The sequence below is a fragment of the Cyprinodon tularosa genome, unplaced genomic scaffold, assembly GCF_016077235.1.
Source record: "Cyprinodon tularosa strain WSP-4 unplaced genomic scaffold, ASM1607723v1 ctg1491, whole genome shotgun sequence".
NCBI classification, from domain to species: domain Eukaryota; kingdom Metazoa; phylum Chordata; class Actinopteri; order Cyprinodontiformes; family Cyprinodontidae; genus Cyprinodon; species Cyprinodon tularosa.
In genome coordinates, this window is record NW_024038322.1 from 36,520 (window position 1) to 51,388 (window position 14,869).

At 42.7% G+C, this 14,869-nt stretch overlaps 1 protein-coding gene across 7 annotated transcripts in view; it reads right to left on the bottom strand.

Moving 5' to 3' along the window:
- exoc6 (exocyst complex component 6) overlaps window positions 1-13,703 on the bottom strand; it is a 41,231-nt gene extending 27,528 nt beyond the window's left edge. For 4 of the 7 annotated variants that reach the window (XM_038279237.1, XM_038279236.1, XM_038279235.1 and 1 more), the window contains exons 1-5: window positions 12,811-12,967; window positions 5,146-5,317; window positions 4,312-4,359; window positions 4,069-4,159; window positions 2,776-2,821 (exon numbers count right to left, since the gene is read on the bottom strand). In XM_038279237.1, coding sequence (XP_038135165.1) covers window positions 2,776-2,821; window positions 4,069-4,159; window positions 4,312-4,359; window positions 5,146-5,317; window positions 12,811-12,908 — 455 coding nt within the window. In that variant the 5' untranslated portion in view covers window positions 12,909-12,967. Of the gene's footprint in view, window positions 1-2,775; window positions 2,822-4,068; window positions 4,160-4,311; window positions 4,360-5,145; window positions 5,318-12,810; window positions 12,968-13,527 lie in introns of those variants that run through there. The other 3 variants (XM_038279238.1, XM_038279239.1, XM_038279240.1) reach the window with 3 other exon arrangements.
- Between the last annotated feature and the right edge of the window lie 1,166 nt (window positions 13,704-14,869).

Here is a 14,869-nt window from a genome sequence, read left to right on the forward strand (position 1 = left end):
CGTGAATAGCTTCATCTTTGGCAGGACAGAAAGGCTCGTTATGTTCCTCTGATAATGGGCCAGATAGCATTGTTCGACGCAAGAAAAAACTAAATCAAGAACAGAAGAACTTTGAACCTCAGTTATCAATAGGGGTGAGGGAAATAATCGTTTTGGCAATATATCATGATATTCGGCTGCCCAATATAATATCGATCTTTCACTTCTTAGTATTGATTAAAAAAAATAGTTACATAAAACATTGATGGGTAAATGGGCTACCTCTGCACCACCACTCTGGCAGAAAACGCTGTGGAGCCCTTTAACTGTGCGTGCAGCACCAAACCTGTATTTGAGGCAGTAACAGTGGAAGAAATCCCCAAACAACATGGATAATAATACCTAATCAATATTTTCTGATGAAAATATACAGCACTTGCTGTTTTATCTCATCATTTGATTTTGATAGCTGGGGAAAATATGGCAATATATAGTGATACTGCAATATTGTGATAATATTGTATCGTGACCCAAGTAGCGCGACATGTATCGAATCGCAACACTCATGCCAATACTCACCTCTAGTTATCAAACAATTTAGTAAAAATAAAAAAACACTGCCTCGGCTGCGTGCACCACTAATAAACCCAAAACACCAAACAATAACAGTATCCATACGATGTGATCTAGATGGACCTGGAGGTGGATCAGCCCCGATCCACATCAGTTAGATGATTAAAGATCCAATTCAGAGGAAAACACAGATTTCATCAAAAGGAACGAGAATGATCAGATCTTCCTTCATTATTAGAAGACTGACGGAGCTCTTCAGGCTGTTTTTAAAGAAACAGCCTGAAGAGCTCAGTCAGTCCGGGTCGGACAGAACACCTCTGATGTCATCAGTCTAAGCACAAGCTCCCCTCAGGGCTGCGTCCTGAGCCCCCTGCTGTTCACTCTGATGACAAATGACTGCGTCCCCAGGTTCACCACCAATCACAGGGTGAAATTTGCAGACGACACCACGGTGGTGGACCTCATCAGAGACGACAACGACCTGAACTACAGAGAGGAGGTGGAGCAGCTGGTGGTGCAGAGATAACAGCCTGATCCTGAACGTGGAGAAGACCAAGGAGATCATGGTGGACTTCAGGAAGAACCGTCCTAACCACGCTCCACTGCTCATCCACAGCTCAGCTGTAGAGGTGGTCAGCAGCACCAAATTCCTGGGGGTGCACATCACAGACACCCTCACCTGGACTGGAAACACCACCTAACAGGTCAAAAGGGCCCAGAAGTGCTTGGACTTCCTGAGGAGGATGAGGAGAGCCCACCTGCCCCCACCCATCCTCACCACCTTCTCCAGAAGCACCATAGAGAGCGTTCTGACCAGCTGTCTCACTGTGTGGTGTGGAGGCTGCAGCGCCTCAGACTGGAAGAAGGTGAGAACAGCAGAGAGGATCATGGGGGCTCCTCTTCCCTCCATTAAAGACATTTCATCCCAGCGCTGCGTGTCGAGCCCGTAACATCATCAATGACCCCCCCCCCCCATGGACTGTTCTCCCTACTGCCCTCTGGGAAGAGGCTTGACAGCATTCAATGAAGGTTCAACAGGTTTTGCAGCAGCTTCTTCCCCACCACTTTCATCTGGTTTGGTCTGCCGCGGTTTCCGTAGCGTCGTGAACGCGCTTTCAGGAAATCCTATACACTACTGTTTATGCTCTAAAAACATTCTAAATGACTTCGTTTCGAGTAAATTCTGGATGCTACCCACTCAGGACACTTGGAATACATTGGACGACCAGTATGGAGGAATATTGACACGTTTTTTGTGGACTTTTATGGACCTTTCTGTCTCGGGCACAATAGACCTCCATTATTTGAATGTCAGCAGACAGCAAGAAGCCTCCCAGATCTCCAGATGCATTTGAGATATCAAAAAAGTACTCCAGAGTGTTGTTCAGCATGGGGGTGAGTAGAAAATGAAGGCTAATCATGTTTTGGGTGTACTATTCCTTTAAGTGATCATACTGCTGCTTTGTCGCCTCCACGGTCGCCTCCATGCTGCTGTGGCTTCCACGCTGCATTTTGTTTTGATGATGCACGCGGCTGTAGGCTACGACGCTGGTAGCTGGTGTTGCCAGATTGGGTGTTTTTCCCGGTACATATTAAGGCCTGTTTACGGTGTGATTTAGCCGGGGTTTCGCCTGGGGGGCTCTATAGAAATCTGCAAACCTATTGAACGAAGTTGAACTGAGAGAGCGTGCCGTTCACAGACACCAGAATGAACGAGTTCACAATAGCGTTCATCAGGCTGTAATACAGTACGTTCAGTTCACGTTCGCCCAAAATATGAACGAGTTCATGAACTTTCGTTTAATGAACGCGTTTAGGCACAACACTGCAGGTGACATTGGTGTGGAAAGATAACTGACAGCTAAAATGTTCCCCACTATTGCGTTCAGGAACTGTGGGAAACAGAAATGTCTTTCAAACATCGATATTGATCTCTGTGTTTGTGTCTGGTTTGTGAACGCGCAGCATGCTTCAGCTTAGAGGAATAACTCCGATCTTCCGTCATGTGAGAAACGAATCAGAAAGAAATTAGAGGAAGCAGACGATGGGACACACACACACTGGCACCATGTTGGTCATTTTCAGCAGGACGACCATAGATCAGAGATCTACCTGCAGCAGCAAAAAGAAGCCACCCCCACTGCTCTTCTTCCCTGGATTATGCATGTTTGTGTTCAAAGGGGATCAAAATCAGGTTGGAAGACACTGATCTCATGTTCTTACCTTTTGGAATCCAGTTGCTCTTTTAGCTTGCTGTACATTTCAAGCACTACAAAAGAAAAGAGCATAACGGACATAATTAGCTTGTTAGCTTAGTATGTGGTTCAGGAATTCAAACAAAGATCGACTCGATCATCAGACAGAGGATGGGGGAAGGGATGAAGGATGCATTTGATCTGTGGGTTGCTCTGGTTTAGCTGCTGCATCAGCTTTTCTCATCGCCTGTTTGCTGCCAGGATGACGTCCTTCTTCCTTCATGGGGGGAACTTTTTCCATTTTTGTTTTGGAAATGGAAATTTGAAAAAAATTTTAATCATTTCAAAAGTTTTGAGAGTAACCTTGCTGTTTTATCGGATTTTTTTCCATTATTTTTATCACATTTTTTTTTTTATATTTATTTATTTTTTTTTTCAAAAATAAACCCTTTTTTTTACTCAGTTCATTTTCTCTAAACATCTGTTTTTTTTATATGGACTTTTATTAATTTCCCACTTTCTAAATCAGGTTTTCCTGATCTTATCTTCTTCTCCTCTGGGGGCGGAGCTTTCCTCTGCAGAGAGGAGCAAAGCCGCATTTCTATTGGTCTGCTGGACGTTAGCAACAGTTATCTGGCATCGGTGATTTATCACATCGTTTATCGTTATTGTGATACATTTTCTGGTCAAGTAAACAATTTAGATTTATTGTCTAAACAAATTAGAGTTAGTGATGAAATGGGGAATTGTGAATAGTATTTATAATATTTTTCTTCTGATAAAATGTGGTAACGGAGGATGTTTGGTGATATAAATGAGTTCTGAGGAGGCCCGTTTGAAATGTTCAGGCGTAGAGTTTCTGCTGTGGCGCCGATCACAGCTACAGTTATGGATGAATCTATGACTATAGTCCAGCTAAACATGGGGATCAGATTTCCAGGCCTTAATGCCCAGGTCTGGTCACGAGCGAAGGAAGGGAAGAGAACGTATTCTAAAAAATAAAAAACGATTTAAAAAGAAAGCTGCCGATGAAACTGAATCTGAAATCTAAGCAGGTTGAATTTCGTGATTTCTGATGCAGATTTTCCATTTTTGTTTTTTCCACCTACACTTTCCTAACAAAGAGATGATGATACTGGAATCTCCTTTCTGGCCACAGAAACCTTTTGAACTCTGCTAGATTAAGCTGCTGAGACCCAACCCCTCTTTAACGAACCGACAGCCGATAATACGGTTGCCCAGGTAACCGGCCGAGGCAGAGCGCTATGGGGCGACTCATCACCTGCGAATAAAGCTTTTAAATATCATTTTTGGGTCTAACCTGGTAAACAGAGCTGGAGCTTCTCCACCGTGGTGGCCATGTTCCTCTGCTGGATCCGACAGCGAATCACTTCCTCCTTCTGAGCTTTTACCTGGGGGGGGGGCACAGTAGAGGAGGACAATGGAAGGAGGTCACCTAGCAGGTTAAAGAACGGTCATGTCCAGAGCGGAGATAATGAGCATGCATCCGTCATGACAGCACAACAAAAGGCACGGTTTGCTCTCCACACACGCAGGGACTTACATCCCTCCCTGCTTCCTGTAGTCTTCTGTTGGTGTCCGTCACTTGACCCTTTGAACACAAACAGACATCAGTTTGACAGCAGCGGTCCGAAATATCTTCACAGAGTAAATTTGGTGGCACTATTCCTCATTTCTTCAGACCCTCTGCAGCGCTCTCACAGCAGCTGCTCAGCCTCGTAATCAGCTCATTGTCCATGAGGGAGTAGGAACAAAGCAGGAGCTGAAGCCATGCTGCTCGCTGGGCCTTTCAGGGGCTTAATGGCTGCTGACAGCCTCGTTCTCACAGATTCAGTGACAAACTTCTCAATTCTGGGTCTGGATTTTTGAACTCTCAGCCACGACCTAATTGACCAGTCAGCTTTTCCAGGGATAAAGGATCCAATCATGGATGAATACTAACATCTCTGTTCCTCTGCTGAACAGAGGGGCCCGACCTTCTGGCGCTTTCAGGAGTCAGGTGTAGGACAAGACTTGGACACGGCGGCTGCTGTGTCTGCCGTCTGTTCATGGCGTGTTTTCGGAATAAAAACAGAAACACATCATCCAGCACCTTAAAACATCTTTGCTTTCTCCAAGTTCTCCCTCATTTGTTCTGTTTGGAAATGCTAATAATCTCGCTTGGATTACCTGCTTGGTCTGCAGCATCGGATTAGCCGCTAAATTCAGGCATAGTAGTTTCATCAATGTGGGCATTTTAGGAGCAGGTTTTTCTCTGTCTTTCCCTCGCTGACCCCCTTCCATCAGCTTCTCCACTATCACAGCAACAGCTGTTCCTACAGATCATATTCCTGTAAAATCCTCACCAACACAGACAGCCTGACCTTCCCCTCCTCACCATCAGTTTCTCTGCATCCGCGCGGACTTTAAGCAGCTCTGTGATGGCGTCCACAAAGCCTTGGTGGTGGAAGTTGCACATCTTTTCAATCTCTCTGTCATGGTTCCTTATCCTGGCGTCCAGCTTCTCCATGAAGCGTTTGTGGGCATTGGGCTGGTCATCGTAGATGGACCTGAAGGAGACACAGCAGCATGGGGGTGAGTGTTTGACAGGACCTTTAACTTTGCCAGCTCCTCTCTGGCCGTAAATAAAGGTGTCCCGTAACTTAAGGGTCATATTTGCAGTGTGAACAGATCGAAGCTGATCGCACTGCACAGGTCTAGCTCAGCTCGAAAACTCCAAATATGATTTCCAAAAAAGATAAAAATCGATCCACTGGACTTTGTTTCAAAGTTTGAAGGCGTTTCTCTTCCCATCCAGGAAGCTTTTTCAATTCAAGATGTCAGAATAGCGTTGAGCTCCAGGTTTTATAGGGTGGACCTACAACGCTATTTCTGACATTTTGAATTGAAAAAGCTTCCTGGATGGGAAGAGAAACATCTTCAAACTTAGAAACAAAGTCCAGTGGATTGTTTTTGAACTTTTTTGGAATGACTCGGACCTGGATGACTGAGAATCTTCATCACCAAATATGATCTGGAAAACACTCAACATGAAAAGAATAGCAGCCATAAAACTTTGAGGAATAAATTCTGAAAATATGAAATCTATAAAAAGTAAAAATAAAACTAGAGAAGCCTTCAGAGAGCGCAGATCTCCACCAAGCAGCTCATCTCCACCTTTAGTTAATACCTGCATACCTTTATAGACCTTTTAATACCTTTCATTACAATCCATTCAGAGCAGTTCAAGTTATCCTGTATGCAGACAGACAGACAGACAGAAACTTTCCTTAAACTGTCTCTACAAGCATGTGTAGCGTGAGGGATTGCTGAAGAGTCAATTAGTCGATGCAATCAGCTGGTTTTCCAATCTGACTGGATGATCTGGTTGCCCTGAATCTATAATGTGACCTGAGATGACAGGATGTGAATTGGAGCTATAGAAATAAACCAAACAGAACTGAATTAATAAAATAACCTTCTTCTGGACGTAAAAATGAAAAAAAAAAAAACAATTAGAGAAAAGTACGGAAGAGGATTAGGGCCACTGAAAAAATAAAAAAAAGTTTACTGATTTTAAAATTTTATTTCAGTTTAGTATGGGAAAAAAGTCAGAATTCTGACTTTAATCTCAGAATTAAAGTCAGAATTCTGACATCAAAGTCAGAATTCTGAGATCAAAGTCAGAATTCTGACTTTAATCTCAGAATTAAAGTCAGAATTCGGACTTTAATCTCAGAATTAAAGTCAGAATTCGGACTTTAATCTCAGAATTAAAGTCAGAATTCTGACATCAAAGTCAGAATTCTGAGATCAAAGTCAGAATTCTGACTTTAATCTCAGAATTAAAGTCAGAATTCGGACTTTAATCTCAGAATTAAAGTCAGAATTCGGACTTTAATCTCAGAATTAAAGTCAGAATTCTGAGATCAAAGTCAGAACTTTTTTCCCATACTAAACTGAAATAAAATTTTAAAATCAGTAAACTTTTTTTTTTCCAGTGGCCCTAATCCTCTTCCGCAGAAAAGAGCAAAGATGTTCTCTAAACCTTTTCTGAATTTTATTTATTTCAAATGTCCAAAATGCAATCTTTTCAGCAATAAATGAACAGAATTCCCTTCATAAAGCCTTTAAGTTGTTGCTTCACACCAAGGTTTTCATTTGGACCTGATGCCTGGGGACTCCGTCACCCCTGATCCCTCCATGGCGCTCCATCTTTGGGTTAGACTGAGAACCATTAGAGACCCCATGCCGTAGAGAGTTGCTCTGATTAAGGACCTGCAGACACCGTTCCAATGACAGGGACAGACAGTAGACACTAACTAGAGGCAGCCGACCTGAGAGAGGGTCACGGTAAATGATTTCTTATCATTTCAGGGACAATGGCTCCATCTAGTGACGCCAGGTGGGACGTTCTCATCGGAGCACAAGGAAAGCGGTTTCCCTTAGAGAAGGCTGGAAGGTTTGGTTCTAGGATTCCAGGTTTACAGGCGATTGCATCAGAACTCGGTTTGCTCCTCTTCCCCAAAGAGAAGAGTGAGGAGGCAGCAGGTCCGACCCCCACCACCCACAGACCAACCCTGTCCGTGTGCCGCGTCTTCGGAGGCAGCCATCTTCAGGGAGAGAGGAGTCTGCCTCCTGCTGCTCCTTCATTGGACGCCATGCTGCAAAGAGCAAGCGTCTGATTGGCTGACTTTATTCCAGCTAAGAGCATATTCAGTTAATGTTTGAATGAAATGAGTTTTCCTCCTGAGTTTCCTGCAGTTTAGTTTCAGATCAGAGCAGAAGGACCTGCAGATCTATTCAGATCAAAACTTTTCTCAACCATCAAAGCTGTTCAAAGGTTAAATTAGACCAACATCCACAGAATAATTAAAAACGGACCAGAACTGCATTATACACATCAGTAATGACCGTCTGCGCAGCCGTAAAGGAAACCTGGATGCAGTACTTCAGCTATGGTTGTCTGCATGCGATATAAATGCTGATAAGCTGATCCACTGTGGCCCGCTTATAGAAAAGGAGAGAAAGGGGGGAACAAGTAGCATCATTTAGACTATCTAAACAGTGAATTTCAGGTTTTTATAACACAGTTTAGTCCTTCAAAAACAGTAAACATGCAGAGTAAAATAAAGTAAGGAGAACAGAAAAAGATGCCTGAGGACGGAAGGAGTCGCAGAACATGAAGCCATCCTTCCACCAACCAACCAACACACCATCAGTGGTGAAACATTAAATCACGATTTCTGATCAAACACTTCAACAGCTCTGAGATGGAACCAGTTCCTGTGGCCAATAGGAGGATTTTCACTTTCTAACAATCCCAGAAAGTCAGTCAGATGATTTGATTTCCTAAAAGCTCCTAATCGCTCAGTTTAACAGCTAACAAGAGGAACAGGGATAAAGAGCCAAACATCCATCAACAGCAGTTTTTTTTTTACGAAATAACTGCATGAAATCCAGGCTTTTAGCTAGCAATGCTACGGCCTTTACTAAAAACAGGACCAATTAATCGCCCTGTTTTACCCCAGAAACTTCCCTCAAATGTTCATCAAATCTGGTGAAATCCCAGAGAGATCTGAGCATCTTCTGACTATTTAGCTTCATATTCCTGTAAATAAGGTGCAGCTGTGGAGATAGGAAGTAGAAGGAGGAACAAAATGCCAAAGCCAACGTATGAAAATAGAAATATAAATAAATCTGCATTCAGACCGAGGCGGTGATTTCCTCCAGCAGGTAGTTCCTCGCTCTGTGTTTCAGATGCAGAGTTTATACCCTGGACCGCTTCATCAAGTAGGAGGAGTTTCAGCTGCGTGAAGCTGTAAGCTCACTGACATGACAAACACTCAGCAGATAGACTGAAAGGTTAGAGCTTCATTAAAGAGAATATAAAAATCATTTCTGAAAAAGGCCCAAAGCTCTGAAAAAAAGATCCACTTTGGTTCATCCAGACACGGCTCGGATTCAGTGGTTCTTCCTTCTAAATCTCCCCCCTCTGAAAGCCCCGATGCTGGGCAGTGGGCAGTGACAGACGGCGCTCTGTGCTGGAGGTGAGGGAGGATGATCAACAGGCCTTCTACGACTAAAGTTACATCACTAGGATCTGTATCAGCTGTAAAAATAAAGTCAGCTCTAATGCGATCTACCTGCTCACACTGTATGTCTAAAAAACCACATGTCAGACTCAGCGCCAAGAGATGGAGCTGATCGGACCCCACAATCTGGAAGAAGAACTCCCTTGTTCATGCTCATGCTCAGAGCTAAGGTTCTGGTAAATCGGCTTGTAGCTCTGCTTCAACAGCAGGATTTACCTAACAACACCTGAATTTCAAACATGTTTCATTTTCTGCCGACCTCACGATTCCTGATGGGGAGGTGGTCGTTAGAGGCTGATCGCTCCTCGTTACCCCCGTACACTAGACCACGCAGCATCAGGCTGAAAGTCGAACCAGTCAAGAAAATTTCCGCACAACTGGCGAATCGGCCTGAAAAGGACAAAAAAATCATACAGTGTATGCCCGACTTAAAGTGTCAGCTAAAGGCCTGTTTTAGAGTCTCTATACTGCAGTCAACAATTAACTGATTACTAAATTAGTTGATTATTTCAATAATCAATTAATCCAATTAATAGTTTCAGCCCTAAACACAATATATTCATACATAAATAGACCAAAGACAGAAGAGTCGGGAATATAATCCAGGTTTTTAGAGTAGTTTGAAAACCCAGCATTAATGATTAAAGCTGCAGGGTGAAGCCTAAGTTACTGATTAGTCAGCATGATGATGGCGTCTATGACCCCACTCAGGGTTTATGGCTTCCTCATTCATCTGGCCTGACAGGAACCTGTTGCAGGGGCGGAAATATTCCACTATCAAACCGACAAAACAAAATGGAGGCCCCTGTTTTTAAAGAGACATTGGCACAAAGCTTTGATTTACTCTGATGAAGGTCTGCCTCTGTAACAGGAAACTACGGCAGCCTGGATGGATCGCCTTACATGCTGAGTGACGGAACATGTAAATACAGGCAAAGTTAAACCAAAGTCTGTGTTTATAAGATGAACTTTAATGGCCTCCCTCTATGGTTTATGACCATAGCAGGTATGTGAGTATTTGAAGAGTTTCAGTCTGGCTTTAGAGCTCATCATAGCACTGAAACAGCTCTGGTGAAAGTCACTAATGATATTCTCATGGCCTCAGATAATGGACTTGTATCTGTGCTCGTCCTGTTGGATCTCAGTGCTGCATTTGATACAGTTGACCATAATATTCTTTTAGAAAGACTTGAATAATTTGTTGGAATTAAAGGAACAGCACTAGACTGGTTTAAATCTTATCTATCTGATAGATTTCAGTTTGTTCACGTTAATGATAAATCTTCCTCATGCTCAAAGGTTACCTGTGGAGTACCACAGGGATCAGTTCTAGGACCAATTCTCTTTACTTTATACATGCTCCCAATCGGTAGAGTTATTAGACAGCATGGGATTAATTTCCACTGTTACAGGCATGTCTGAAGACATAAAAACCTGGATGACTCTTAACTTTCTGCTTCTGAATGCAGACAAAACAGAAGTTATAGTCTTTGGATCAGAGTCTCTGAAAAAGAAGCTGATTAGTCAGTCACTTCATTTGGATGGGATTAAACTGATTTCAGATAATAAAGTAAAAAATCTTGGTGTTGTTTTTGATCAGGACCTGTCATTTAAATCCCATATCAAAGAGGTTTCTAGAATTTCCTTCTTTCATCTGAGGAATATTGCAAAAATTAGAAATCTCCTGTCCAGGGGTGATGCTGAGAAACTAGTCCATGCATTTGTTACTTCAAGGCTGGACTATTGTAATTCTTTACTATCAGGAAGTCCACAAACTGTAGTTAAAAGCCTTCAGCTGATCCAAAATGCTGCAGCCAGAGTTCTGATGAAAATGAAAAATAGAGATCATATCTCTCCTATCCTGGCTTCTCTTCATTGGCTTCCTGTTAAATCCAGAATAGAATTTAAAATCCTCCTTCTCACATATAAAGCCTTAAATGGCCAAGCTCCATCTTATATCAGAGATCTGATTGTTCCTTATGTTCCTAACAGAGCACTTCGCTCTCAATCTGCAGGTTTACTAGTGGTTCATAGAATTTCTAAAAGTAGAATGGGAGGCAGATCTTTTAGTTATCAGGCTCCTCTCCTGTGGAACCAACTACCAGTTTTAGTCCGTGAGGCAGACACCCTGTCTACTTTTAAGGCTAGGCTTAAAACTTTCCTTTTTGATAAAGCTTCTAGTTAGAGTGGCTCAGGTTATCCTGAGCTATCTCTATAGTTATGCTGCTATAGGCTTAGACTGCTGGAGGACATAGGGACCCCCTTTAAATATCATTGTTGCCATTTTGACCATGCAATAACAAATTATCCTAAATTATCCTAGCATCAAGTGTTTATAGTAGAACAAAAGGGGAAAAATACATTTTGGATATTCTAAAAACATAAATTATTTCACAATCATAATTCAGGTTTTAGAGTTTGTAAGAAAATGAGACAAAATATGCTGCACCTCTAACTGAAATCCCTCAGCTCTAAGTCAGGAAAACAACTGGTAGAAACTGAAATCAACAGATTCCACATTGCTATGACAACCCCTGTCCCCACCACTGATCTATTTTTATTCACTGATTGCTGGTTGCCTGAAAAAAGTGAAGCCATCGTCCACCATGTTGGTACTCCCCACTCCCACTGAGACGTGCAGTAAAATGCCTCCCTGTGCAGCATCTGGCTGCATAAACCAGCAGTTTCCTGTCTGCAGGAAGACGTTCCACAGGTAATTTCCCCGTCAGTGGATGAACTAACCAATAAATCCATTTATAGCCGATGGATCCTATAGTATAGTCTGTAGACTAACATTAGTCTGGCTATCTCAGACTGAATGGAAGACATTGACTGAGTTAGCCATTGACATTGGGTCTAACGTTAGAAAATAGAAAGTAGAGGAAATAGAAAGTAATTCACTGTGAAATGTCAATATAGTCAGTCTTTATTAAATGGATCATGCTGTCATTTTTGGAGCGTTTGTTGAATTTCTTATTTGAAAAAGTCATGAGCTGAAATATATTGCATTTTATATTGAGGGGAAAAAAAGTAGCTCAAACATTTAAATAAAATGCATTACCTGCTATGTAAGATGCAATGGCCACAATAATGTAATGAATAGTTATATATTAGATGTACATCATACATTTTTGGCACATCTCAATTACTATGCTGATAATATGTTATATTACATGATTTATAGACTTCATAATGACTATTCAATGTGATGGGCCTATTTATTTATTCTAAGTTAAAGTTAATCTACTGATGCTGTGAAACAGCCAGTCTGTGTCAAAGCGATGAATTTATCTTTATTTTAAGAGTCTTAAGTCCCTGAAAATTAGAACATCATGGTTGATCGATGCTGATTGTTTCTGGGTGTCTTTATGGAGATTTAGGATCTGCTGGAAATAAAAGTTGTTTATTTTTTTTTTACTAGTTATTGTCATTTATCGCAGTGATATCCGCCTTTTGGAGGATGGGTCCAGCGATCAGAGGAGCTTCATCCAGCAGCTTCCATCCACTGATCCTCCATCCCCGCCTGGAGGCACCGACCCGCTACCGGCAGCCTGTCATCCACTGCGGCCTTAGCAGCTGGCAGCCAGAGGATCCAGGATGCTCGGAAACAGCCGGAGGAGGGAGCGGCTCCGGCCGGAGGAGGGAGCGGCTCCAGTCCGGCTGAGCTGGATGTTAGGTCAGCTTATTATCAGTTAGCCCTGAGCTAGCAGTGGAGGAACAGACAGCCAGACAGACAGACAGACCACCCACTGACATCTCCCCTCATTCAGCAGCATCTTTACCAACAGCTAAAATCCTCCAAGATGTCCGCTCTAACTTCCGCTCTCTGCTGTGTCTCCAGAGCTCTGCTAGCTCTGCTCTCCGTGTAGCATCTCCTTCATCCCGCTGAGGATGCTAGCTGCCCTGCTAACGCGCGCGCCTCAGCTTCTGCTTCCCGGACAACACTGATCAAACCCGCCGCCTCTTACCGGAGCGTGGGGCCCACACAGGCCGTGTCGGTGCTCTCGATTTCCTGCAGGATCCGCTCGTGCTCCGTTACAAACTCCAGGGTTTCACTGTCCGCCATGATTGTTATGTTCAGGGAGAGAGCAGCGCAGTGCTGAGCCTCAGCCGGTGGGGGGCGCTCTGCAGCCAGCTGGACAATCATTCACTGCAGGGCCCAGCAGTGGGACTCTGTTTGGAGAACATCTAGAACATGTTCTAGATGTTCTAACATGTTGTTATAACATTGTTATAACATCTATACCATGAAACTAACAGACCAAAACACTTTAATTTATCCAGTGTTTAAAGGAAAAATGTAAAGGATCATCTGGTAATCTGTATTTATAAAGAGCAGAAAGGCAATAATAGCCACGCTGTCAGAGGTTAGAAGGCCATCCTGTTTTTATTGATGGAGGCTGCATTAACCTCAGCCTGCTGTTACATCTTCCAGGAGGAACTCTGTTAATTTCTTACCAGCAGTTTTACAAACAATGCTGTTTATTTTTTAATAATCAGGATGGATCCAATAAAAATTCCCAATGCTGTCCTCTGAACGTCCCCTAAGTCTCAGCTCCAACCTGAAAGCTTCCTCTGACGCCCAGCAGATGGAGGGACAATTAGTTTTATTTGATCTCCCACACAAGCTCATTGTTTTAATCTTTAAACTAATCTTATTGGTTAAAGTTGTATCAGAAGTTTACCTCAAAGTGGTCCCCAGAGGCAGCTCCACAGACTCTAACTCAGCAAAGAAATTCCCAAAGGCCTTCTCTTCCAGCATTAAGTCTTCGCTGTGACTCGGCGGGTCAGGCAGAGCGGCGTGGACCCTGTCAGTGTCCATCGCTGACAGGACTGAAGACAGTGAAGGCCAGTCTGTGGAAGCAGGGCTGACTTCCAGGACCCTGCTTTGGTCAGCAAAAAATTAGCTTCAACAGGAAAAAGGAATCATTGGACTTTGAAACCAACAAAAAGGAAAATGTTGAGTGTTAGTGTGTATACAAAGCTTTTAGAGCAGGTTTAGCCATATTTAACAGAGTCTATCCAGAATAGATGAGCTTCAGTCCACAGAAGTTAATATTCTTCATAAAGTCTTTTTTAATGAACCAATAAGCATCTTTTAAACAATCAAAATCAATCTCCAAATGTTTTAGCCAACTGTATTTATAACATGAAGGACATCATAAGTTAAGCAAAAAGCTTGTAAACAGGGGCAGATTTAGGAAATTTGGGGCCCTAGGCAAAGACAGGCAGGGGGGCCCTCTGAATTGAGAGGACAACACATCAAACAGACCCATTCTACAGATAGAGAAATGTTAATAGAATAGACATCCATTATCTGTTCTAGGTTGTGTCCCTCTCTTCTTGTCCCTTTTCTTCTTGTTTTCCTCTCAATGTTTTGTTCTCAGCTGAATTTTCATGCTGTCTCTAAAGGAATGAAAGATTTTTTCCTAGCACTAAGCTCACTTAGCTGATTGCTCCTTCCTGTGTTTCCAAAAAGGCCAAAGTAAATAACCCAGTCCTTCTTTTCACTGTAGACAAGCCATGATCTGCTTCTCTGTTCTCCATTTTTCATTTGGATGAAATAATAGCTGCATGAATCATGACAGCAGACAAGATAGAGGAGAGCAGGAGGCGGGGTTACCAAACTTCTTGCTCTGGAGAGCAGAGTTCGCTGCTTTTAGATGTTGTCTCCAAAGTCTCCAGTAGCAGAAAAAAGTCTCTAGATTTGGCACTAGGTGCTTTTTAGAAATCAAAGTGCTAGAGGGGTCTGAAAAGTGGCTAAATATAGCGACTAAAGCGCTAAGTTGGCAACACTGCTCTTTGCATCGTTTGTTTTCAAATGGTTTGCTGCTGTCTGTTTGGACCTTTCTGAACATGTGCAGCAAATGGACTGATCCAATATGGTGGACACTGAAGGGGTGGGGCTGAGACACACTTAATATTATCAGCATTCTGATGGCGTTTTAGCAAAAAGATTTTTATCAAAAATATAATTATAAGTATATGTGCACAAATAAGGAATAATTGTATTAACCATACATGGAA